Source organism: Furipterus horrens, unplaced genomic scaffold (genome assembly GCF_987537825.1).
Source record: "Furipterus horrens unplaced genomic scaffold, mFurHor1.1.pri manual_scaffold_3, whole genome shotgun sequence".
In the NCBI taxonomy this organism is placed as follows: domain Eukaryota; kingdom Metazoa; phylum Chordata; class Mammalia; order Chiroptera; family Furipteridae; genus Furipterus; species Furipterus horrens.
In genome coordinates, this window is record NW_028327173.1 from 107,936,671 (window position 1) to 107,964,337 (window position 27,667).

The following is a 27,667-nucleotide window of genomic DNA, read 5'->3' on the forward strand; positions in this document are numbered from 1 at the left end:
TTCTTCCTTTCTCAAAATTTATCAGACATTTACTGAGCACTTATTGTAAGAAAAAGACAGTCCCTGTCCTGAAGGAGCTAGATATGTACCCAAATGATAATAGCCCAAGTGGATAGGGCTGGAGTAGGGTTTGTTCAGAGTGTAAGGTTAGCAAGAGCTCTGTAATCCTGCCTGGGTGGGGTTTGTGGAAGCTGACTAGGCAGTGGGGAAAGGGGATTAGAGGGCACTGAAGAGAGGTGATACTGCAGCTGATTATTGAGAAGTGATTGGGATTTACCAGTGTGTATATGAGAGGGACAGGGTCGTGAAGTCAAAAATATGTGCTAAAGGCACAGAGAGAGGAAGGTGGACTTAGAGAACTGCAGGCATGGGGTGGAAGGGAAGGACAGGAGATGGAAGTGGAAGGAGAGCAGGGGCAGATTGGCCTGTGTGCCTTACGTAGGTCTTGGATATTAGTTCATTATAGTATTTATTGGATGACTATGAGGGGGAGAGTGACATAATCATAGACCCATTTTAGAAGGATTACAGTGTAGAAACAAGATCTGTGAACACTTTTTATGTTTATCTGTTCTGGGTGCCTGGAAACTCAAGGCCACACATGATCCACGGTTAAAGCAATTATACTAATTTCCATGATTAGTGTATTTGTTTTCTTCACCTTTCCTTGTAACTCATAGTCAGTTAACTTATGAGTTTAATGTTTTATTAACTTCATCTGTGTGTCCTTATAAAGTCACCTCAAATTTTTTTTTGGAATAAATAGACTAATTCAATGAATGAAAAAATGATTAAGCTTGGGTAACGTAGTTGTGCTTAAAATACTGTCTAATAACCTATAACTATCTTACAGCACTATGTAGGAGGAAATGCAGCTTTAATTGGACAGAAATTTGCAGCCAACTCAGATTTAAAGGTAGGTCAAATTCCCAGATTAAAACCTGTTCCTTTTACTAATTTTAAATAATTTTAGGAGCAAGAATGAATATGTCTTCCTGATTCAATGTATGGACCACCTACTATGTGCCAGACCCTGGGCCTCTTGTTAGGAGCCAATGTAATAATAGTAGGAGAGTTGTAGCAGCTACTCCTTCCTGAGTGCTTACTTTGTGCCTGACATTTCTTTGCATTGTATTGTCTTTAGTGATTTACGTAGATTATATCATGTAATTCTTGCAACAACCTCTAAGGCTAATTCATACTGTTGTTGGTGCTATTCATCGTCTTTCCATGTGAAGCTTGATGTGTAGAACAACACATCTAACAAGAAATGGAACTATTCTAACCTTGCACCCTAAGTTCACGTTCTTAAGTACTGTATCGAATAATGGTTAAGAGTCAGTGCCTAAGACTGGGGATTTTACAGTGATGAGAGCAAGCTTAGTTGGTTGTATTGCTGAACCTAGATCCAGAGGGTTGAAAAATGAAGTGCACCAGGTAGAGGTCAAGAGCGGGGGACGTCTTAAGTCTTCAGCCATTGGTTTAATAGAATTCAAAGTTAGTGCGGTTCAGAATAACATCTGAATAAGAAGGCTTTTTTGCTATGAGTGGAATAGGTCTGAGGGTGGAGGCCAGCAAGGAGGTTATTGCTGTTACCCTACTGTAAAATGGTTAAAGTTTGGATGAGATCAACCAGTAGAGAAGCTCGTCTGTCTAAAGCCTACTAAAGTACAATTACTTGATGCTAGACCATACTTGAGGACAAAGAAGAAAAATTTAACAAAGATGACTTCAGATTAAACAAACATGACAAAGTATAGAATAGACATGACTACTGACAATAGAGAAAAGGAACCACAAAACAGTTTGGGGGAACCAGCCTGAAATAGAAATATGGTCGGGGCAGAGAATCAAAAGCCCAGAGGTGGGCCCACTATACAGATAGATGATCGACAGTTTAAGGGGGAAATTTATATGGAACCACACTGTACAGCAGAAGATGGGTGCACTTAGATGTGGAGAGCATATTAAAGTGTGAACATTCACATTTTAAAAAGAAAGTTCTCATGCAGTATTAGGGTGGAAAATGTAGATTTTTTTGCAGTCATTATCTTTACAGATAGTAATTAACACCCAAGAAGAGAAGATTAGAAATTCCGGGGCTAATCTTCAGAAATTTACCAGTTAATAGATATAAAAAAAGAAAAGATTAATCATAAGCTTATTAGAGCATGTGCCCTTCCCATCAGAATCCTGGATGTTTGTGTGGGTCCCTAAAAGGCTACCGTTCTGACCCTTGAGAAGTTATTCTGGCCTCTGGAAGGACAATACCCTGGAAGTCCTGGGTTAGTGCAAGATTGACCTTTCAATATTGTCCTCCCCTTGAGAGAGCATTTGCTGCTGTTTCCTGGAGAAGTTGGACCTGGGACCAGTCTCATTGGAAAGCATTCTGGTGAAACAAGTCAGACCTTGGTAGAAGATTGAGGAAAGAAAAGGGATATATGTTACTCAATCTTCATAACAATCTGATGAAGCAAGGTGTTGTCACCCTTTTAAAGGTGAAAGACAAGGTCCAGAGATGTTAAGTAATGTGCCCAAGGTCACATAGCCAGGAAATGATAGAGCTGGGATTCAAAGGCCAGGCTTTGCGTTGACTTCACTGCCCGGTGCTGTTCTCCTTCAGTTTAACTTGCCAAAATGTGATCATCTGAGAACTACCAGAAGTTAAGAACTAGGTATTTTCTAAAGGTAATAATAATAATAATTGACATTTATATAGGTCTTACTATGCCAGGCATTCTTTCAACGTGTTATATACGAATATTTATACTCATTTAATCTTCAAAATACCCGGTAAGGGAAGTCATATTATCCCCATTTTATAGATAGGAAAAACGAGGCTTGGGAAACTGTTCAAGGTCACACACTTAATAAGGGGGTAGATCTGGAATTTGACCCAGGCACTCTAGCTCCAGAGTCCATACTTTTAATGACTGCTATATATTGTGTCTCAGAAATAGACCCTAGTGAATATAGCAAAGACAGATTTAGTGGAATGGTGGAATAGTAGAAGGGGAGAGTGCCTTTAGAAAATATATTTGTGAAGCACTTGATAAAATCCAGCACCCATTTATGATTAAAAAAGCTCTAAGCAAAGTAGGAATAAAGGAAACATACCTCAACACAATAAAGGCCATATATGACCAACCCACAGGCAACATCATACTCAATGGGCAAAAACTAGAAGCATTACCCTTAATACTAAAAACAAAACAGGGATGTCTGCTTTAAAAAAGGGCGGGGCAGGGGAGAGGGAGAGAGAGAGAGAGAGAAAGAGAAGGTATTTGTGGAATTTCATCAATAGGAATAATGTTGGATTTCATCAAATGCTGCTTCTGCATCTAATAAGATGATTGTATGGGTTTTTTTGTTTGTTTCGTATATGGTAATTACATTGATTTTCAAATGTTAAACCAACCTTACATCCCTGTAGTAAACCCCACTTGGTTCTAATATGTTTATTGTCTTTTTTATATATTGTTGGATTCAGTTTACTAAAATTTCGTTTTAAATTTTTATGTCAATTTCCAAGAGGGATATTGGTCTGTATTTTTCTTTTCTTGTATGTCTGGTTTTGACATCAGGGTAATACTGACCTTAGAATGAGTTGGGAAGTATTTCAATAATAAAAAAAAAAAGAGCCTGTATAGAATTGATATTATACTGTCCTTAAATGTTTGTAGAATTCACCAGCAAAGCCCCTATAGACCTGGGATTTTGATGGGAGGTTTTTTAACGACTTGGATATTTTTTTAATAGGTATAGAGAACTTCAGATTTTCTTTTTTGAGTGAGCTTCAGTAGTTTTATCCTTCAAGGAATTTGTCCATTTCGTCTTAAGTTGTTGAACTTATTGGCATAAAACTAATGATAATATTGCTATATCCTTTTAAGATCTTTAGAACCTGTGGTGATGTTATCACTCATTTCTGATATTGGCAAATTATCTTATTTTTCTTGATCAGTTTGGCTAGAGGTTTATCAATTTTATTGATCTGATCAATAAATAATGAGTTTTTAGTTTCATTGATTTTTTTCTTTGTTTTTCTCTTCTATTTTATTGGTTTCTGTTTACTTTGACTTTAACTTGGTCTTTTTCTAGTTTCTTAAGATAGAAGCTAAAGTCATTGATTTGAGATCTTTCTTGTTTTTTGATATAGGGTGTTTAGTGTGAAAAATTTCTCCTTAAGAACTTTTATTGGCATCCACAGGTTTTGATGCATTTTATTTTCATTTGGTTCAAATGTTTTCTAACTTCCCTTTGATTTCTGGAAATGGGCTGTTTAATAGCCCATAATGGACTACTTAGAAGTATATTATTTAGTTTCTAAATGTTTGGGGGTTTTCTAGATATATTTCTGTTACTGATGTCTATTAAGTCAATTGTAATCAGAGAATACACTTCTCTGACTCTTGTTAAATTTATTGAGAATTTTTGATGGCCCAGAATTTCATTTATCTTGGTATATTCTGCTGTTGTTGGGTAGCGTGTTCTATAAATGTCAATTAGACCATATTTGCTGAAATTGTTGTTCGAGCCGTCTATATTCTTACTGATTTTCTATTGACTTAACTTATTAATTATTGAGAGAGAGGTATTGACATCTTCAGTTATAATTGGGACTTAACAGTTTTCTTTGCAGTTCTATAACTTTATGCATTGTGTACAGTATTTTTAAGCTCTGTTATTAGGAGCATAACTGCTTAGGATTGTTTTATCCCCTTTGTGAATTGACCCCTTTATCATTACCAGGGATAAAGAAAATTATTTTATAATATTCTTTGCTCTTGACATCTGTTCTGATTAAAATAGCCATTCCAGCTTACTTTTGATTAGTGTTAGCACGATATATCTTCTTTCATACTTCTGCTTTTAACCTTTTTGTGTCTATATTTAAAACTTATTTCTTGTAGGCAACATGTAGTTGGGACTTCCTTTTTAAAAACTTTAAGAATCTCTGTTTTTTTAATTAAGTGTTTAGATCATTTACATTTAATGGGAATGTTGCTATATCAGGTTAGGTTTAAATCTGACATCTTGGTATTTGTTTTCTATTTGTCCCATCCCTTTATCTTCCTTTTTCCCTCTTTTTCTACACTCTTTTGGATTATTTTCTATGATTTCATCTTATCTTCTCTGACTTATTAGCTATAATTCTTTGTTTTTTATTTTAATGGTTGCTTTAGGGTTTATAATGTACATTAGCTTATCACATTATGATTTCAAGAGATATTAATGTACCACCCCATAGAATGTAAGAACTTTACAACAGTGGACTTCCGCTTCTCCCATCTTGTCTTTATATTATTATTGTTATATAGTTTGCCTTTACATATCTTATACATTTCATAGTATGTTAATATTTTTAAGCAGTTAATTATTTTAAAGATATTTAAATAAGAAAGGGACATTACTTATTCAGATATTGCTTATCCAGCACCGTTTCTGGCGCTCTTTATGCCTTTGCTTAAAGCTTTAGTTCCACCTGGTCTCATTTTCCTTCTGCCTGAGGGACTCCTTTCACATTTCTTGTTGTGCAGTCTGCTGGTGATGAATTCTTTTAGGCTTGTGTATCTGGAAACTTTTAAGGTAATTTGCTAAAGCATTTGTAAGGCTTACTTAGTCTTTTTTTTTCTGTTTTTGGGGGGTTTTGTTTTGTTTTTTGTTTTTAGGGATCACTGTCCTTTGTTTCCCAGTGTCCAATGTTTTGAAAACCATTGTTTTATATATTTTATCTGTTTTCCCTTGATATTATTTCAGGTAGGAGGGAAACTGTCCCTTCCCATCTCATCTTAGAAGCTGAGGTTCTAGCCAAGAATTAGAGGGGAAAAAAATAGTAGCGGCAACACTTTTCAGGATTGGCAAATAACTGATGTGTGTCAACAGCAAAAATTTATTCTCTCACAGTTCAGGAGGCTGAAATGTCCAAGATCAAGGTTCCAGCAGGGTTCAGTTTCTGGTGAGGGCCCTCTTGCTGGTTGCAGATGACTGCCTTTTTGCTGTGATCTCACATATCCTTTTTTCAGTGTGTGTGGTGGAGAAAGAGAGAAATATCTCTCTCTTTCTTCTATGGCTCCCAGTCCTACTGGATTAGGACCTTGCTCATATGACATCATTTAGCCTTAATTTCCTTCTAAAAGCTCTATTTATAAATATCACATTGGCAGTTAGACTTTAACATATGAACTTGGGGGAACACAAACGCTCAGTCCCTAACAGAATATATGGGATACAGCAGCTGCATAGGTACCTGTCTAACATGTGTGACGTGGGCCTTTTGTCAGCCTCTCATTTCTGGGTACATTGTAGCCATATGCTGAAGGCCTAAACCCTGGTAATAGCCCCCCATTGCATGCTTCCAAATCAAAAGCTTCCAAAATTACATTGGGATCCCAGTATTTTGTTAAAAATGTAAAGTGGCCTAGATGCGCCTTTTTGGTTATTATACAAATTTCATGGGAGAAGGGACAGGTCTGACAGACTACATATTTCTTGTCTCCAGGTTCTTCTTTGTGGTCCAATTGGTCCAAAACTGCATGAACTTCTTGATGACAATGTATTTGTTCCACCAGAGTCACTGCAGGAAGTGGATGAGTTCCACCTCATTTTAGAGTATCAAGCAGGTAAGAGAAATGAGTAAGTAATGGTGTAAGACACATCAGGGGCGTCTTACATTGTTAGTATGAGGTGTGACTGTGCTAAATTAGTAGGATCCTGTTCTTGCCTTACAAAGGTTTCTGGCACTGATACTGGCCGTTGACTCAAGGGAGAGTGCTAGAGTATTACAACAGTGAAGAAAGTTCCTAGTTCTATAAACAGAATTGATCTGAACCCAAGAGGAATCAGACTATGGAAAGCAGGCATCTTGAATAAAAATGAAAATGTATTCAACACACACCTGTAAAGTTTTTCTTTATTACTAAGGAAAGAGAAGGGCTGATAATATTTGTTAACCCCCTTGGACTCTGCCCTAGGCATTTCTGGCCAGCTGTTTCCAGCTGCTCAGGATTGATTCTAGGCCTCACAAACTCAATTGAAGCATTGTGTTTTCCCCTGGGTGTGTAACAGCACATCATTTCCCATTATATAGTGTTCCAGTGTTTATTACTCCAAACCATCCCCATCCTACCCTCCCCCAGTAGATTTTATGTTACACACACTACAGAGTTGATTCCTGAAAGAATCCTAAATACCTGAACATACTGTATATTTGATTCTGTGTATTTTGCTGTGGTATCTTTGCTCAGAAGTGAGGTCCTTTTTTTTTTCTAAAGTATATTTTATTATGTTGTTACAGTAGTTCCAATTTTCTTTCCCCTTGGCTCCCCTCCGCTCAGTACCTCCCTTCCCTCCAGCAATCACACCCCCTTTAGTTCATGTCCATGGGTCGTGCATAGAAATTCTTTGGCTTCACCCTTTCCTATATTATTCTTAACTTCCCCCTGTCTATTTTGTACCAACCGATTATACTTCTTAATTCCTGCACCATTTCCACATTTCTCCCCCTCCCCACTCCCAGCTGATAACCCTCCAAATGATCCCCATACCTATGATTCTGTTCCTATTCTGGTTTGCTTAGTTGGATTTTGTTTTTATTTTTTAGATTCAGTTGTTGATAGTTGTGAGTTTGTTGTCATTTTAGTGTTCATAGTTTTGATCTTCTTTTTCTTAAGTAAGTCCCTTTGACATTTCATATAATAATGGCTTGGCGATGATGAGCTCCTTCAGCTTTACCTTATCTGGGAAGCGCTTCATCTGCCCTTCCATTCCAAATGATAACTTTGCTGGATAGAGTAATCCTGGTTGCAGGCTGCCTTTCATCACATTGAATACTGCTTGCAGTCCCTACCTGCAAAGTGTTCCCTGAGAAATCAGCTGATAGTCCTATAGGCACCCCCTGTAGGCAACTCTCCACCTCTCTCTTGCTGCCCCTAGGACTCTCTCTTTATCTTTCACCTTTGGCATCTCAATCATGACACATCTTGGTGTGGTCCCCTTTGGGTCCAGCTCACCCGGGACGCTCCATGTTTCCCAGCCCTGTATGTCCATCTCTTTCATGAAATTTGGGAAATTTTCCTCATTTTTTTCAATGCTTGTTCCTCATTCTGCACTGGTTAACTGTTTTTTTCTTCCTTATGTTCCAAATCATTGATTTGAACCCCAGTTTCCTTCCCTTCACCATTGGTTTTATGTGGATTTTCCTTCGTTTCACTTAGCATAGCCTTCACTTCTTCCCTTATGCGTTTGCCGTACTCAAGCATATCTGTCAAGCCTGTGAGCATCTTTATCACCAGTGTTTTGAATTCTGCGTCTGTTAGGTTGTCTGTCTCCTCGTCACTTAGTTTTCCCACTGGAACCTTGATCCATTTCACCTTTTGGGCCATACTTCTCTGCTCATTCTGACAGGCCCCTTTGTTTGTTTGCCTCCGATTCCCAGGTAGAGCTGTCACTCCTGTTACATTGTAAGGGGCGGAGCCTTAGAGATTGGTCAGTGCAGGGAGACCTGTTTCACCACGTTGTGGCGATATATGTGGGGGAGGGGTTCAAGAGGGAATAATGCCACCTGCCCAGCACTCACCCCTTTTCCAGGCACCTCTCCCACTTCCACACCAGACTGGCACCCCTCTCGCTGCTGCCCTGGCCATCATTCCCAGAATGGGTGGGTCTGCGGACGTTCTAGGACCGTGGGGGCCCTTTAAACAGGAGGACTGCTGAGACCAGCAGTTTCTGCCTCCACCCCAACCCCCACTGGTCTGCACAATCAGAAGCAATGAGGCTTGATTTTTCCCGGTGCTGGGACTGTGTGCTGCGAGATCCAGTGAGTAGCTGGGAACGCTTTCTAGGTATCCCTCCTGACTTTAAAACATGTGACTGCGCTTTCCGCTGGCCTGCTGCTGCTGCTGCTGCTGCTGCTGCTGCCACTGCCACAACCACACCGGGTCCTCTCTGCCCCGGCTCCTCCCCTCCTACCTGTCTGGATGAGTATTTCTTCTTTATATCTTTGTTTGCTGGACTTCCATGTAGTTTTATTTTTGGAACTTCTGGTTGTTTCTAGTTTTGAGGTAGTTGTAGTCCTTCTTAGTTGTGGAGGGAGACACAGTGTGTCTGTCTAGGCCTCCATCTTGGCCAGAAGTAGAAGTCAGCTTCTTGAATTTCTGATTCAACGCATTAATTCAAGTTAAAGACTCAAGCATAAAAACAGTTAATTGGTACCTTAAAGCAGTACTTACTTAATATGGTTCAGTGAACTGCTTCCAAGTCAGACAATTAAGAGAACTTCACCTACTAGAGTAACTATAATTAACTTTAATGTAAGAGAAATATAGTGCTTGTTTAAAATTATGCCTTTCTCTAAGAACGAAAAAGGAACTGTTTCTTGTTTTTGGTTGTCTTTTTGGGTGTTTACTAGAGTGAGTCAGGAAGTTAGGAAGGGCAGGGTCTGAAAATCAGGGACAGAATGTTGGGGTAGGCAGTTCACATTTAATGATATGCAAGTTTCGCCTGAAGGTTGTGTTGAGGATTAAGAGGTTAGTGTATTTAAGGCACTGTGAGCTGCTTAAATGAAAGGCATGAACGAGACTGTTGCCTGGAAGGGCCTAGGATAATTAAAGGTATGGCTTTGATGTGCTGCCAGTTCCTTATTCTCCTACTTCCATTTCTGTTGGCTCTCACATCATGGACTTGGGACCTTTCTGGTTCCTGGTTTCTGTCATTTACCCTGGAGACAACAGAGTGGAGAGACCGGTTTCCTCACCAAGACAGTTGTTGTATTTGACATGTGTGCCTTGTATGTAATTCGGAGGATGGCACACCTCATCTTGTCAGGAGATTGTCTTTATCCTTGGGTTGATAAGCTTCACACTAGTTTTTTTGTTTTCTCAGCCATATTTTCTTAAGAGTTTTATTAAACTTTATGTGAAGTTATACTTTTATCAGCCCCTGGAGGGAACCTAATCTAGTGGTTGCAGCCATTGGGTCAGCTCTCTTAACAGAAACCCATTCCCTTCTTCTCTCTAACCTGGATGAATAAATTCCCAGAGGGAGTTTGTCAACTTTTTCCTCCTCCCCTTCTGCCAGACTTCTCTAGGGAAGCTTATTTTCAGGCTATGGACTACAGATCCAATGAGTCATTATGTAGGTTTTGCTGACTTACTGGCTGAAGGACAGGTTGATAAATTGAGAGAAATAATCACTTAAATAAATTCAAAGCTTTGTAAGAAGAGAGGGTCATTAGCTATTGTTAGAGGCTCACCCTGTCAGAATTTTAGTCACTTTGCTTCTCAGGCCACTCCATCAGTCCTGTGTCCTGTGGAAACAGCCAATGAATAGCTCTTCACATCCCTCCTTGTCTTCACTTTGCGGAAGCCCATTTATTTTTGCTTCTCACTTTTATGCTGAAGGAATTGATTTATTTTGAATGCTGTGTGGCTCTTTTTTTCCTAAGTTAGTCAATGCTTCTTAGCAGCTTCACTTTTTAAGGGCCAATGCCAGGTCTTACCTTATGGAGAAATGCAGTAGTCCCTCTCTTTATTGAGGTTCACTTATCGCAGCCTTACTGTATTGCAGGTTTTTTTAAAATATTATATTTAATTAGTTATCGTGGATTTTTTGCTATATCATGGGATTTTGCAGTACTGTATAGGTATGTTATTAAAATTACATGGTTTAAGAGTAGAATAAATATAAGGTTCCTACTTCACGGGGGGTCTAGAACATAATACCTGCAATAAGTGAGGGAATACTGTACTAATGTCGTGTATTTTTCCCCTTGCATAGAGTCTCATTAGCTGGGGTTCATACCCATATTTTTTGTTGTGGGCATTAGAGTCATCAGTCTGTTCTCTTATTCCTGTATGTTGCTGTTCATTCATGTGGCTGTGTGCCAGGGACAGTGAGGCAGTAGGAGTATGACGATAGTAGAAGACATGGCTCTGTCCACTGCAGGAGGTGGACCCCTGAACAAATGATAGCAAGGTCATGTGCTGAGTCCTATAACTGGGTGCAGCTGTGGTCCAGGAAGGAAGTAATTGGGTCTTCTTGGGGTGACAGAGTTAGTAAAGGCTTCATGGGAGGTCGTCCTTATGTCCAGTCTTTAAATGAAGCTGAGCTAGAATACTGCACTGAGCTCTGTGGACCACTGTTGAGTATTTTCTTTGACCTGGGCCAGGAGCTAAGAACAGAATTCAGTTTTAACAAATATAGCCATTGCGTTGGGATTTAGTAAATAGGTACTGTCTTTTGTTTTTGTTTTCGTAGATTTTTATATAAATGAACCACATATAAAATGTTTTTCAGAGGAAGGAATTCAAGAAAGCTGAACTCAAAAGCAAAGGAAGGATGAGTTCTCCCAGCTTTAACACTTGTTCTAGAGTAAGCCCTACACAGTCGTGCGTACACACACTCCCCACACACAGGCAGAGCTTCAGTTTGGAGAGGCCCATTGCATAAAGGAGGAAGAAGGTTGCTCACAACAGTTCACATATCACCTGTAAGATGAGGAGAAGCCTTTCTGTAGGAATATCCAGTAAATGTATTAGGATGGCCAAATAGTCCCTTATGTTTTTTCCATATGATGGCTTCAATAGTGCTTAGTAGTCTTTAACTTCATTCAGAACAATTTTGTTAGATTGTATTGTGACAGCTGTCATAACAGCATGCATTTTTTTTTTTTTTTTTTGTCTAGCATTTTTTATTTTGTTTTCTGTTTTGTTTAAAAAAAAGAAAGAAGGACAAAACATTATGGCCAACTGGTAGATCTCCTTCCACCAGTCAAGCCAGAAAATGCCCAGGAGGCAGGGTGCAGGGGAGGGAGGTGCAGAGGAAGCTGGTGTGGAGCAAGAGGGAGCCACAGGCTGGGAGCCACCGAAGGATGGAGTCATCCTGGTGATTTCATGGCTCTGACCACAAATGGAAGGAAGCAGAACCCAGGCACGCCCACCTCTACCACCCAATCCCAATATGCTTGTCCTTTTCTCCATCAGGCACATGCAGTCCAATCACATATTCTTTCCTCTCACCTTGACTGTTCAGACATGGACCCCACTGCCCAGCCCTGTTTTGCAGGCCTTCCTCTGACCCTCTTCCTTGCTCCATAGCAGGAACTCAGTTGCTAGGCAATTAAGCAAGTGGCACTATATGCAACCCAAGAGTTGGCTGGTCTCTGCAGGAAGAGAAGAGGAGCCTGGCAGCCCTTAGCTTTGGAAGTGGGTCTGGTTTCCTGACCATTGAGCCATCTGCTACCCCACACCTCCCCTATGGCCTCCACTCTATGACTAGATTGAGGGGAGGGATGGTGGTCAAGGTACATGTCTACTTTCCTCCTCTGGTGACAGGAATAGGACTTCTCCCCCAGACTTGTGCCCATCATATAGGAGGTGGCCTCTCATGTTCAAGTCAGAGAAAGTCAGAATAAGAGCCCCCAGGGCTGAAAACCAGAGCTGGTATGTAATTAATATGTAGTCAACATATGTTTTTAGTTGGCTGAATGAATGAATGAATCCAGGATCAATTTGGAAATATACAAGTGCTCCCCATTGCCGCTCTCAGACCTCTCAGGCTGTCTAAGCCCAAAGAGGATACCCCTAGGCTCTGGCTCACCCCAAGGACACACCCATGCTCATAGACACACACACACACACCCATGGGAACTTCTGGGCCAGGGAGCAGAGCCAGGGCTCAGACCTAGGCTCCAGGTCAGCTCTGCAGACTCCAGGGGAAGCGGTAGCAGGGGACACACAGCCCCTGCCCACTGGTAGGACTCGTTCATGGAAGCTTTCAGCCAGCTGGTGGCAGTCCAGCTCCCCCTTTGGCTCCAGGTCCCCCGAAAGCCTCCTTTCTTGCCGCGCTGTCCGTCCAGGGCCGAGTGGCATTGCTTGGGGTGGAAGTTGCCGTTGCAGTCCCAGTTGGGGACGGGGATGATGTTGAGGTCCTCGTCGATGTAGCTCTGTGAGGCGGCCAGCCGCTCCAGGGCCCGGCACAGCTCACCCTGGCAGGAGTCCTGGGGCATAGGCCGGGCTTCCTCCCGGGGCACCCTGATAACCTTCATCTTGCCCCCACTGTTGCTTCGGTCTCAAATTTTGGCCAAGTGCTTCTGCAGGCCCCTGTGGTCGTGGGCACTGCAGGGGCCGAGCTTTTGTTGGGTGGCCGTCCTCATCCTGGCAGAGGGCCGCAGGCTTTCCTGGATGGCCTCGGTCTCCGCCAGCTCCATGCGCATGCATGTCCGTGCAGCAGCGTGTGCAGGGGCTTCTCTGTCCCTCAGGGTGGGGAGCTGCGCAGGCCTGAGCCACAGTGGGGGGTGTACACCTGTCAGGGCATCCCCTTGCCCAAGGCACAGTGGCACAACAGCCACAGCCGGGTTCATGCACCAGCCCCTCCCAGCCCACGGAGGTGAGGCAGTGTGCCAGCTTCTCCTCGGAGCAGGGCAGGCAGCAGGGGGCTTTGTCTCCCAGGCTCGGCCCAGGCCCAGTGGCCACAGGGCAGAGGGGCAGCATGATTGGGCACAGACCGGGCGCAGGGACAGGCGGGGATTGCGTGCGCATGGACTGGCAGCAGGGAGCACACGCATGCTGTACCCCACGTACCTGAAGGACCTGACTGGAAGAGGGCAGGGAGATGGGGCGGCCCCGCTGGCGGTCCGACTGAACTGGGGAAGGTAGTAAGCACGCTGGCGAGGGGTAAGGGGGCTGAGTGGCTCACAGCATGCATTTTTTTTTAATGTTTTATTGATTGTTGTTACCGTTGTCCCAATTTCCCTTCCCTCTGCTCCCCTGCACCCGGTGGCCCCCCTCCCTCCAGTTGTCCCCCCCTCTTTAGTCCATGCCCATTGGTTGTGCGTATAGTTCTTCTCAGCCTCTTCCTGTCTACTCCACTCCCTCCTACTATGCTTCTTAATTCCTGTACCACCTCCCTCCCCCTTCACCTCCCCCCTCCCTGCTGACCTCCCCCCAGTATATTCCCCATACCTGTAGTTCTTTTCCCACTCTCGTTGCCTATTTAATTTACCTTTGTTTCGATTCCCTAGCTTCTGTTGTTGGTTCTTGTGATGCAGTTTTCATTTTAACGTTCATAGTTTTGATCCTCTTTCTCCTAAACAAGTCCCTTTAACATCTCATATAATAGTGGTTTGGATCTAATGAACTCCTTCAGTTTTACTTTGTCCTGGAAGCACTTTCTCTGCCCTTCTATTCTGAATGACAGTTTCAATGGATAGAGTATTCGTGGCTGTAGGTTTTTGATTTTCATTACTTTGAATATTTCTTGCCAGTCCCTTCTTGCCTGCAGCGTCTCCTTTGAGAAATCATCTGATAGTCTAATTGGGACCTCTTTGTACATGATTCATTTCTTCTCTCTTGCTGCTTTTAAGATTCTCTCTTTATATTTAATTTTTGACAATTTGATTATAATGTGTCTTGGAGTGGTTCTCCCTGGGTCCATTTTCCTGGAACTCTCTGTGCTTCCTGGACCTGTAAGTCTTGTTTCCTTCCCCAGGTTCAGGAAGTTCTGGTTTATTATATTTTCACTTAATTTTTCAATTTCTAGTTCTTCTTCTTCGTCCTCTGGCAATCCTATAATCCATATGTTCGATCTCTTATAGCTGTCCCAGAGGTTTCTGATCCTCTCCTCACTTATCCTTATTTTGTTTCCTCTTTCTGCACTGGTTGACTGTTCCTTCCCTATGTTCCAGTTTGTTGATTTGATCTCTGGATTTTATTTCCTCACCACTTGTCTCGTATGTGTTTTTGTTCTTTTCAGTATGAGTGGCTTTCTTTCCTTCCCTGTCCTATTCCATATCTTTTGTTAATTCTGTAAGCCACCTAATAACAATAGCTCTGAACTGAGCCTCTGAAAGGTTTCTTATTTGTTCGTCTGTCAGGTTCTTCATCTGCTGCCCGATGAGCTGCATCACTGGGATTTCAATCATTGTCTCCTTCATTTTGGCAGATTTGTGTTTTGTTTTGCTTCCTGGGTAGGCTGTGGGGGGCGGAGCCCCGTGTACTCGTCACTACCCGGCGGTCACTACCCAGCGACCGGCGGCGATCCCGACCTTTTTCACCGCGCTGTGACGCTTTGTGTGGTGGCGGGGGTCCAAGATGGATTCCTGCTGTTATTCTCTGCTGGGAGACCGGGATCCTTCCCCCCACCCTCTGGGCCTCACCGTCTGATGCAATGGGGCGGGGGGGGGGGGGCCTGCCTTTCCCCACGTTGGGGTCGTGAGCTGCCGGGGCTTGACTGCAGCCCGGATTGCTCCCCCTGCCGCTGTCCCCTCTGCTACCACAAACAGCACTGCCTGACCTTTCCATTCCAGTTCCAATTTCTACCCGTCCAGGCGAGCACCGCTGGTTTATAACTTCATACGTTGGGCTTCCATGTAGTTTTATTTTCTGGAATTTCTGGTTATTGTTTGTTTTGAGGTAGTTGTATTTCTTTCTAGTTGTAGAGGGAGACCAAGCGTGTCTGTCTAAGTCTCCATCTTGGCCGGAAGTCCAGCATGCATTTTTTTTTTTTTTTGTAATTATCAAAATTGGTGAATTTTTGTGCAGCCCCTTTAATATTGAAGATGAAAGAAAATAATGCAACATTGTCAGTGTATTATGCTTTATAATTTCAAGAAAGGTGAAGACGCATCTGAAATGCAAAAAGATTTGTGCAGTGTATAGAGAAGGTGCTATGATTGATTGAACATGTCTAAAGTGATTTGCAGTGTTTCTTGGTACTATTGACATTTTGCCAAATAATTCTTTGCTGTGGGGCTGTCTTATGCATTGGAAGATGTTTAGCAGCACCCCTGTCCCCCACCAACTAGAAGCCAATAGCAGGAGAGAGCCAACATATTCAAAATATCCAAATCAATAGTTATTGGTGAAAATGAAAAATGTGTTTTTTATTTTACAGAAAAAACATAACAGACTTTTTGGCCAACCCAATAATAGAAACCTAGTTTTTCTACTAGGTCAGCATATGGACTTTCATTTTATAAATGGGAGGAATCCCTTATGTGGAGGAAAAACCATGTAGACCTGGATTGTAAGTCCTTGCTCCAGAGTGTTTATGCTGGTGGTGACTGGCTTCTCCCTGCCCTCTTATGGGCAAGATGGTGAGCTCTACGTAATAAAGCTTCTGATCGCAAAGCTTTGCCAAGTGAGCTCGGAGAGAGCCTCTTTTTTCTTCCCTGCTTTAGGACTCACACTCCTCTCAAATACTTGGCAGGCTGCGGGGTCTTAATCAGTTAGTTCTCCACCTACTATACATCAGGATCTTCAGTAGTGGGACCTTGCCACCTGCACATGAAAAAAATTTTTTTTAATTGATTTTAGAGAGAGCAAGGAAGAGAGAGAAACACTGATTGTTGTTCCACTTGTTAATGCATTCTTTCATTGTTTCTTGTATGTGCTGTGACTGGGGATGAAACTACCACCTTGGCATATTGGGATGATATTCTGACCAACTGAGCTACCTGGCCAGGGCCAACCACCTGCACATTTAAAGCTGGGTTTCCCAGGGGGTTCTCATGCAAGGCCAGTACTGAGAACCATTCCTAAAGATGAGCAGACTCCAAAATCCTTCCTTCTGCCAGGGGACCTACCCAATGATGGATCTAATGCCCTGTGCGCGGGCTGTGACAAATGCTGTGGGAACCAGACATGTCTTGTTCCCTTGAAAGCTGGCAATCTGTTAAGGAGATATGGCACAAATGTTTGAAAAGTTAAGTAATGATCTAGGTTCAAAATAGTAGATAGTAGAAGAGATAACTCAAAGCACAATGATTATCAGACCATAGGGAAATCTATGCGGGTGCTTAAAATAGTGAAAGTATACCTCGGACTGGAGCAAGCAGAAACTATTCAGGGAGGAAGTAGCACTTGAACTTCATTTTGAACAGTCATTATTCCACAGCAGCTCTCTCAGGATGTTAGAGCAGCCAGAGGCTCTTACCTGCCAGACCAAGTGCCTGGAAAACATGGGTAGGGAAGAGGGAGTGCAGTCAGCTTGACTGCTGAAATTTCAGCCTGCTTAGGCCCCACCTACATGAAAGATGCTCCAGGCAACTGCTGTGAGGTGCAGACAGGGAGGCAGCATTGCAGGATGTGGGGACACTCTTGGTATGCACTGTATGCTGGTATTTGGGAGTTGTGCTACTTTTCGGTAACTGGTAACGGACACAGGCATCCTGTGTTTGAAAAGCTCAATGGACAGCAAAGCTTTTCTTGGGACTTGAAGGGAGCTAATTGCCAGCCTTTTGACAAAGGCATATAGCACCCATACTGTATTTCTGTGTTTTTGTTGGGTTGGGGTTTGGGGTTGGTTTATTTCATTACTGACCACCGTCTTCCTGAATGTAGTCTGGTGCTTACCTTAGCCCATTTTAGCGAGGGTCCACTCAGCCAGAACCCAGCCTGCCCAAAGCAAATGTGCCAGTGGGGCCCCTACAAGGCCCTGCAGCTAGGAGACTTAAAGCCTCTTCCTTTTCTTTCCATTGTGTTGACTGGGCTTTTCTAGGGGAGGAGTGGGGCCAGTTAAAAGCTCCCCATGCCAACCGATTCATCTTCTCCCACGACCTCTCCAACGGGGCCATGAATATGCTGGAGGTGTTTGTGTCTAGCCTGGAGGAGTTTCAGCCAGACCTGGTGGTCCTCTCTGGATTGCACATGATGGAGGGACAAAGCAAGGAGCTCCAGAGGAAGAGGCTCTTGGAGGTAACAGCACTATTAAAGAATTGCACAGATCTCAGCTAGTGTGTTTCTTCAGAATCCTGCCTCTTTTGGCCTCTGCAGTTTATGCTGCCTTGCCCTCAGTCCTGGCCTTCCTGTGACATAGCATGGCAGCTGGCTGTGAACCTGCCTTCTGCTCCAGGGAGGCACCTCACAGTATTCTTGCAGACATGTGCAGCAGCTTGAGTGGAATAGGTCAGAACATCTTACCTGAGTCTGTGTATCTGGTGCTAAACTGAATGTGGCTGAAAGCTACAGTGTCTGTAGTTTGTGTCCTTTGTGTTACGTGTGTCACCTCACTTCCCATCAGCTATTGCTGCAGATTCAAACAGCAGTTGAAGCCATCTGCTCAATTTAGATCCCCAGGACCAGGCTGACTACATGAACATACCGGGGCAGTCCTTTGTGCTCTCTGAGTCTGTGACCCAGCGCATCTCTGCAGAGCATAAGTGTCCCTGTTGGGAAAAGCATCCCTCATTCACAGATGCTGTGGAAACCTACCTGGCTCGGAGCTTTCATGAGGTTGCAAAGAAGACAGCGACAGTACACATTGCCTCTTAGGGCCTGAACTTTTCTTCCTCTTGCCTGACTTCCATATCTAATGGCAGTGCTGTCCTCTTCTTGCAGGTTGTGACCTCCATTTCTGACATCCCCGCTGGTATTCCCATTCACCTAGAGCTGGCCAGTATGACTAATAAGGAGCTCATGAGCAGCATTGTGCATCAGGTAACCATGTGGGCAGCACGTGGTACTCTCTTTGGCCCTGACTCATGGGGCCTTGCAGTGACGTGCCTTTGCCCAGCAGGACCAGCTCAGTGTGGTGTGGCTGTCATGTCACTCAGACCTAGGTCCTTGGAGATTGAAATAAGGAACCAGAACTGTTCTGAAGCAGGACCTCCTCCTAGGCTATAAATATGGCAGTGTATCAGTGGGTTCATGGGCTGTTTCTTCTGAAAAGGGAAAGTTGGGAGTAAATGGTCTACAGTAGAACTCAAAGGGGAAAACTGAAAGCCCCGCTCAGCTGCTTTCAACTGAACGTCAAGAGCTCAGAGAAAGGAAACTTGGGGAGCTTTACTCCTACACCACCAAGCATCCCATGTTCAACTCCTGCCTTGGGACAGCACCAGTGTTGAGCTAAACTTGAGAGGGTAATGCTTTGGAACACAGACCTGGGGAACTTGGGTTGGGATACTGGCTTTGCTACTGGCTAGCTTTATGAACTTAGGCAAGTTAATTAACTTTTTATTTTATTATTTAACCTTTTTAATGGGTGATATATTTATATTAAAAGCTATACAATGAAGTCACCCTCCCTTTTTCCCACCACCTGTACCCACTGTTAGTAATCTTAGTTTCATCTGTATCTCTCCAGAGTCACTATGTACAAATATATGCAAATATAGGAGTATATCCTTATTTTTCATCTCTTTAATTACAAAGGTAGCATAGCATACTGACTGCACTATTCTGCACTTTGCTCTTTTTCAGTAAGTGGATTTTTAAAAAAATTTTATAAGTTTATTTGAGCCAAACTGATAGCATATGCTAGGGAGCAAGATCTCGGATGCTCCCCACTACGTGGATTTTGGAGATCTCTCATTACTTGGAGAGCATCCTCAGTCATTTCACAGCCACGTGGTTAAAAGGGATGTGGGGTATCTCAGTTTATTGAACCTGAGTCATCTCCATGGGCATTTGGTGTGTTGTCCTTTGCTATTCCATACAGTGCTGCCACCAGTAAGTTGGTCCATGATTTTATTTTGCCCATTAGCAAGTACATGTGTATGATAAATTCTAAGAAGTAAAATTGGCTGGATTGGAGCAGAAAAAGCATTTGTAAGATTGAGATGGTCAAATTACCTTCCATGAGAATTATACCAGTTTACTTCCACTAGAATTCTTTATAAGTGCTTATTATTATTATTTTTTTCATATCCTTGAGACCAGAATGTGATTAAAACTATGCATTGTTACCAGTCTGACAGGTTAAAAAAGGTATTACAGAATACTTTCTTATTTACTTATTTTTTCTAATTCCAATATTATAAAATATTCTTTTTAAAAATATTTTACTGTTTATGCTATTGCCATTGTCCCAATTTTCCCCCCTTTACCCCCATTCCACCTAGCCTTCCCCCACTACCTTAGGCAATCCCACACCATTGTCCATGTCCATGGGTCATACATATATGTTCTATAGCTAATCCCTTCACCTTCTTATAACCAGTCACAGCCCCACCTCTTACAGCTGTCAGTATATTCCATGTTTTTATGCCTCTCATACTATTTTGCTCCTTAGTTTATTTTGTTCGTTAGATTCCACATATAAGTGAGATCATATGGTATTTGTCTTTCACTTACTGGCTTACTTTACTTAGCATAATTGTCTCCAGGTCGATCCATGCTGTCTCAAAAGATAAGGGGTCCTTCCTTTTTTCACTGCTGCATAGTACTCCATTGTGTAAATGTACCACAGCTTTTTGATCCACTCACTGACTGATGGGCCCTTAGGCTGTTTCTAGCACTTGGCTATTGTAAATAGTGCTGCTATGAACATAGGGGTGCATAGGTTTTTTTTGAATTGGTGTTTCAGGATTCTTGTGGTATAATCCCAGCAGTGGGATCACTGGATCAAAAGGCATTTCTGTAGCCCTGAGGAGGAAAGTGCTAAGTAAGAAAGATAGTGAGGTGGATATAGTGGTTCCCTTTAAGATAGAAAACAGGCTGAATGGACAGTTCCAGTCAAGATGGCTGTGTAAGTCAACACAGTATTCAGAACCACCCACAACCACATCAGAATTACAACTAAATTACAGAATAACCATCATTCAGAACCATCTGAAATCTGGCTGAATAGAAGTCCTGCAACTAAGGATATAAAGAAGAAGCCACATTGAGACAGGTAGAAGGGTGAAGGCATGGTACAGGCTGGTCCCACACCCACGTTGGCTCTTAAATATTGGGAGGGATATCTTGGCTGTAGATGGTCCCCCTAAGGAGTAAGGGTCCCAGCCCCACATCAGAACCCCCAGCCCAGGGTTCGAGTGCCAGGAAGAGAAGTCCCTAAAGACCAGTGGGAATTGTGGCTGATTGAGATGGAGGGCTTCTGAATCCCAGGTGCTCCTCTTAAAGGGCCCACAAACACATGAACTTACTCAGACTCATTCACTCTGAGCTCCAGTGCTGAGGCAGCAGCTTGAAATGCACCAGGGACATATGAGGAGGAACAGCCTTCTCAGAAGTGCTGGCAGATACCATTATTCCTTTGATAAGCCCTCTCCCCACAGAGCTGGAAGGTGAGTGCTGTATCTGAGTCTCCATCAACCTGGCTAACATTGGTAGCCCCGCCCTGGCTCCACCAAACTTGCAGACCTGCCCAAGCCATTTCTAGTAGTCTTCATACAAAGAGCCTCTCTTGGCTCATGCTTCGAACTTTCCTAAAATTTCTCAAATAGGCAGTATTAGGCCCATGAATACTTATACCTCGTACTAAGTGACCCCAGACCAGGCACTAGCAATAGCCAACTTCAGTTAGCAGCTTGGCCTCTCATGGGCACATCCAAGTCCAGCACAAGCAGCAGCCATCTGCAGATTGCTCTGTAGCTCGTGCCAAGTGGCCTGAGGCAGAACACAGGTGGTGGCTGACCTTGCACTTCCTGGGAGGCCCCAGAGCCAGTGATTCTGGTAGACAGCTTCAGACCACAGGAGATTACAACTCAGTCACCTCCATGAGTGACACATTCAAGGGGCACACTTGGCAGGTACCAAAGCCCTAATGAAGTGAGTCGGTCTCTATGGGGTTGAGCCCCTGCACAGCATTTCCTCTGCTGTAATTGTAGCTGGTCAGCCTGGGAATAAATCTCTCCCAGTGACATGCCAGCAATAGAATAGTGCACACAACTTGCATGGGGTGCACCTGGAGCATCCAGCTCAGTGGTCATGGAGGCTGCGCCACTGGTCTATCAGATACCTACTACATAAGGCCACCCTACCATGTCTGGAAGACATAGCAGCTCTATCTGTTACATAGAGACAAACACAGGGTAGCAGCCAAAATGAGGAGACAAACAGGTTCCCAATGAAAGAACAGGAGAAATCTCCAGGAAAAAAAACAATGAAATGAAGGCATGCAATCTACCAGATACAAAATTCAAAACAATGATTATAAGGATGCTCAAGGAAATAATGGCATAAAAAGGGACATGAAAACCATAAAATGGACAAGGCAGAAATGAAGGATACATTAAATAAAATGAATCTTTTACATGGAATTAACAATAAAGTAGAAGAAGCCAAGAATCAAATCAGCAGTTTGGAATATATGGAAGCAGGAAATACCCAGTCAGAACAACAAAAAGAAGAAATAATTTTTAAAATGAGGACAATTTAAAGGGTCTCTGGAGCAAACATCAAATGTACCAACATTTACATTATCAGGGTACCAGACGGAAAAGAGAGAGCAAGGGGTTGAAAATCTATTTGAAGAAATAATGACGGAAGACTTCCCTAACTTGGCAAAGGAAATAGACGTACAAGCCCAGGAGGCACAGAGATTCCCAGACAAGATGAACCCAAACAGGCCCACACCAAAACACATCATAATTAAAATACCAACAGTTACAGACAAAGAGAGAATCTTAAAAGCATCAAGAGAAAAGCAGATAGTTACCTACAAGGGAGCTCCCATGAGATTGTCAGCTGATTTCTTAACAGAAATTTTGCAGGCCAGAGGGAGTGGCAAAAATTCTAAGTGATGAAAAGCAAGGATCTACAACCAAGATTACTCAGGAAAGCTATCATTTAGAATCAAAGGACAGATAAAGAGCTTCCCAGACAAGAAAAAAGGTAAAGGAGTTCACCACCACCAAACCTGTATTATAAGAAATGTTAAAGGGTCTTCTTTAAGAAGAAGCAACATCAAAAATGTGAATAATAAGGGTAATAAATTCATATCAACAATTGCTTTAAATGCAAGTGGATTAAATGCTCCAACCAAAGGACATATGGTGACTGAATGAATAACAAAACAAGACCCTTACTTAAGCTGTCTGTGAGAGAATCACTTCATATCAAAAGGCGGACTGAAAGTGAAGGGATAGAAAGAGATATTTCATGAAATGGAAACAAACAGCTGAGATAGGAGTAATTATACCAGGCAAAATAGACTCTAAAATAAAGGATATAACAAGAGACGAACAAGAACTCAGCAGCTCCAATTCTGGATATTTATCCAAAGAAAACAAAACGCTAAATCGAAAAGACATACATCCATATGTTTGTTGTAGCATTATTTACAACAGCCAAGATATGGAAGTAATTTAAGTGTCGTCAGTAGATGAATGGATAAAAAAGAAGTGGTGCATATATACAAGGGAATATAATTCAGCCATAAAAAAGAAGGCAATCTTGTCATCTGCAACAACATGGATGGACCTAGAGGGTATTATGCTAAGTGAAATAAGTCAAAGAAAGACAAATGCCAAATGATTTCACTTAGAAGTGGAATCTGAAAAAACAAGCAGAACAGCTCTGGATGGGTAGCTCAGTTGGTTAGATCATCATCCCAATAAGTCAAGGTTGTGGCACATAAGAAAATCAACCAGTGAATGCATAAATGAGTGAAACAACAGATCGCTAGCTCCCTCCGTCCCACCCTGTCTCCTTTTCCCCTCTCTCCCTGCTTCCCTCTCAAAAAATCAGTAAAAAAGAAAATAATTCTATTTTTTAGTATATTTTATTGATTATGCTTACAGTTGTCCAACTTTCCCTCCTTTGAAAAAGTAGTCTTAAACAGAATAGAAACAGACTTACAGAGAACATTTTGATGGTTGCCGGATGGAAGGGTGGTTGGTGACATGGGTGAGAAAGGGGTAGGGATTAAGAAGTACAAAATAATGGTGACAGAATAGGCGTGGGGATGTAAAGTATAGCATAGAGAATGTAGTCAGTGATATTCTAATAACTGTGGTGTCAAATGGGTCTAGATTTATTGGGATAATCATTTAGTAAGTTATATAATGCCTAATCATGGGGTTGGACACCTGAAACTAATATAATATTGTACATCAACTATAACTTAAAAATAAAATAATTTTTTTAATTAAAAAAAAGTTCAATGACTCTGGTGTAGTCCCCTTTTTCATACAGTGTTATTACTGAATAAAGTCTTCACCCACACCTGCGTAAAAAGCTTAGCTCTAACATGAAACTGTTCTTGGTCCTTGGTATTGTTATACCCAGAACCGCTGACATTCAGGAACTGATAGTCACATCCCATCAATGGTAAGAGGGTCTGCTTTATATGCAAACTCATTTCTTAAGTACTGTTACGTAGGCACCATGGGAAGAAACACAAAATATGTACACCTCTGCCCAAGTGATAATGAAGGTGCAGATAGAGGTGTAATAGTGAAAACAGTGACTTTTGATCTGTTACTTCCCCACCACAGACTTTAGGGGCAGGGAGACTTGTAAGGAAGAAGTTATCCGTCCTACCATCCTTCCCTGACTGTAGTCATTGGCTGTGTCCTAAGATACTTTTCTGATGTGAATCAGAGACATCATTTTGTTTTTGTTAGCAGGTCTTTCACACCGTGACTTCCCTTGGGCTGAATGAACAGGAGCTGTTATTTCTTAGCCAGTCAGCAGCTGGACCTCACTCTTCTCTGTCTTCTTGGAATGGTGTTCCTGATGTGGGCATGGTCAGTGACATCCTCTTTTGGATCTTGAAGGAACATGGGAAGAGCAAAAGCAGAGCTTCGGACCTCACCAGGATCCACTTCCACACGCTGGTCTACCACATCCTGGCCACTGTGGATGGACACTGGGCCAACCAGCTGGCTGCCGTGGCTGCGGGAGCTCGCGTGGCGGGGACACAGGCCTGCGCAACAGACACCATAGACACCAGCCGAGTGTCCCTGAGAGCACCACATGAGTTTCTGACTTCCCATTCGGAGGGAGGCTCCAGGATCATATTCAACCCCGACAAGCCAGTGGTAGAATGGCACAGGGAGGGGGTGTCCTTCCACTTCACACCCGTATTGGTATGTGAAGATCCTATTCGAACTGTGGGCCTTGGAGATGCCATTTCAGCTGAAGGTCTCTTCTATTCAGAAGTATACCCTCACTATTAGGAAGGTTGTTGTGGATAATTTTCTGAAGGAGGACTAGCCAATTTAAGAATTATAGGAATTAAGTGGTTTGGAAAGTATGATTGAGGCATCAGAACAGTTTCTAGATTAAATCAAAGACAGCCAAAGAAACAACAGCAGAATACATTGTATCAGCTTCGTTTCAGTCTGTTGACAATTACACAAAAACATTTCAGGTTTTAATCAGAATTGATCTAATGAGACTGGATTTTGGTTTTTTATGTTGTGTGTTATAGAGCTGAAAACCTGATTCCCATATCCCCAGTGTATGCAGCACTCTCAAGCGTTTTATGCTGAACTTCACCCTGGAGCGCATGCCAGCTGGACAAAGCCCCTCCCGCCTGCTTCCTTCAGAAGCACATGCTCACTCGCTATGTCTAGGAAAGCCCAGTGTGAGCTTGTATTCTCTCTCCACTCGGTGCCCGTGGGCAGGGTCATGAGTTCCATTCAGTGCTATAATGAAAATACTTAATGAGCATATCTTCTCAGTCTTCTGCTCTCAAACATAAGACAGAGCCACAAGTGAGGACAAAATCCTTCCTCCTGTGTTTAATAGTCACAGTGAGGCGGGAGCCTGCGGGTGACTGAGGGAAGCAGCCAGTCTGCACCGGTTCAGAAGCATGGCTGGTCGGCAGGGTGGCCCTGCCCACTGAAAGGTGTGCCCTCCAGATTGTATGCCGGCTGGTCAGAGACCACTTCGCCTGCTCAACCTCATTGCCCAGCCCTGGCTGTACTTTCTCCAGCAGAAAACTGATCTTTGTTCATTCTGATCCTTGAAGGAATTTGCTTTTACAAACTGGAATATGCTTCTGTGCGTATAACTGATCGTGTGTGTTTTATATTGACACATCACATCTATTAAAGAGTTTGACCTCATAAGAGCCCCAGGATCATGAAGAAATTGGTCACATTATGTATTTATTTATTTTTATAAATCAAGGAGACTTCTATGTGCTTTCAAATATATTAAAAACAATTACATTTCAGGAATCCTAAGTCTATTTGCAATTGATTTTGTTTCCTCCACCACTCTGGAGCCAGATACAGTAGAAATCATTCTAACCTTGACTTGTGAGTTCTGTGTTACTCTACTCATGAGGTGTTTGGTTGTCTCGCCTTCCCAGTCACTGGCTGGGCAGTCCCTCACGCTGAGCCTGAACTATAGTTTGTCCTCTTATGTTTTAAAGTGACAGAAGATACTAGTATCAAGTAGCTAATCTAGTATGAAACTGCAGTTTGAAAAGTATGGTGAGCATTCTCAGTTTGTTCAAAGAGCAGTCTCGATGTGGCAGCTGGTGGCAGGGCGATGGTTTCACCCCCAGCTCACAGCAACAGCTTCTGGAATCTCAGATCTAGCTCAAGTTCTTCATTTGCGATCTCTCCTTCCCTACCTTGGGTAAGAAGGAAAGGCTTAATTACTCCTTCAAAGTTAACAAGCCTAACCCTGACCCATGTGGTTCAATTGGCTGGGCATCATCCTGCAAATCCAAAGGTCACTATCTCAATTCCTGGTCAGGGCACATGCCTGCGTTGCGGGTTCAGTCCCCAGTTGGGGCACAATCAGTGATCCTGTCTCACGTCAATGTTTCTTTCCCTCTCTTCCCCTCTTTCTATCAAAAATGAAGTTTAAAGAAAACACAAGTCTAGAGATTTACACAGCTTGAAATTCAAAACAAGTAGCTTCTTTAAGGAAATCTCTGGCTGCTACCTCAGTCTTCCCCCAAGCTCAATTAAAAATCATTAAATACGAACATTGTAGCCTACTTTTATTGGAAATAATTAAGCGAAAAGGAATTTATTTTTCCCAAGAAGAACTGGAGTAAGTCTTCATTAATGTTCTAAATCCGAAAATACTTGGAGGGTTCCAAAGTGTTCTCCGTGTGACCTTTTTCTCAGTTGGTCTCTTAAATTGTGTCTGCTCAGACGCTGTTATCAGTATATTTACAGCAAGTTCTCCCGTTTTAACTGGTGGTGTCAGTAAACACTAGTCAAGCAAATGTAGGCAGCGGACACCACAGAGCAGTGTTTTTCAAAAGATGGGTCTTAAATTTTTTAATAGTTGCTAAGACAGTTTAGTGGTTATCACAAAATATCAAAATATACTATATAGGGGTATTATGAATATTGTTTGGTAGAACTTTATATATGCCTGCATGAGCACATGTGTGTGTGAATGACCATCACCTAGAGCAGATCATGCAGAAGTGAGTGGGAAAGGCAGGGCATCCGGCCCCTCAACCCTTGGCTTTGACCTTATTTTACAATGGTTTTCACATAGGATTTTATGTGAAGAAAAGTTTGAAAATCCACTGGACTGGAAAGAATAGCTGCTGAAAAATGAGCCTTCCTAAAAATATTCTAACACTCGCTCTTGCAGTCAGTTGAAATTCACTTAACACTGGTGGGAAAGCTGTAATACACACACACACAAAAACATTATCAAGAGATAAAAATTTGACCAAAAATCAGTAATATCTTGTCATGCAGATTCAGTTTGCAATTTCCGTCAAGTTTGAGTGGGGCGAGGATAATTATTCATCAGTAGAAATCCCAATTCTATGGAGGGTTTTGAGATGGCAAGTATTGTGTGATATTGGACCAGTGTGCCTTACTTACTGAGCCTCACTTTCCTCATTTGTAAAACAGGTTAATAGTGGTCCCTATCCTTATAGGGTTCTTGATGACTGAAGGAGAGAATGATGTGCAAATAATTACTACAGCACATGGCACATAATTAAAAGTTTGATAATTGTCATTTACTATTATCATACCAGACAGGCAATTTTCTGGAACTCTAGAACTATTTTA

At 42.5% G+C, this 27,667-nt stretch overlaps 1 protein-coding gene and 1 pseudogene across 4 annotated transcripts in view; one reads left to right on the plus strand and one right to left on the minus strand.

The window, feature by feature from the left end:
* The window catches only part of ADPGK (ADP dependent glucokinase), a 35,627-nt gene extending 9,772 nt beyond the window's left edge, over window positions 1–25,855 (plus strand). For 2 of the 4 annotated variants that reach the window (XM_090270050.1, XM_090270052.1), the window contains 5 exons: window positions 854–916; window positions 6,503–6,623; window positions 17,497–17,693; window positions 18,336–18,434; window positions 24,287–25,855. In XM_090270050.1, coding sequence (XP_090126176.1) covers window positions 854–916; window positions 6,503–6,623; window positions 17,497–17,693; window positions 18,336–18,434; window positions 24,287–24,841 — 1,035 coding nt within the window. In that variant the 3' untranslated portion in view covers window positions 24,842–25,855. The remainder of the gene's footprint in view (window positions 1–853; window positions 917–6,502; window positions 6,624–17,496; window positions 17,694–18,335; window positions 18,435–24,286) is intronic. The other 2 variants (XM_090270051.1, XM_090270053.1) reach the window with 2 other exon arrangements.
* LOC150015704 (insulin-like growth factor-binding protein 4 pseudogene) lies at window positions 12,594–13,490 on the minus strand (annotated as a pseudogene).
* Window positions 25,856–27,667: the final 1,812 nt, after the last annotated feature.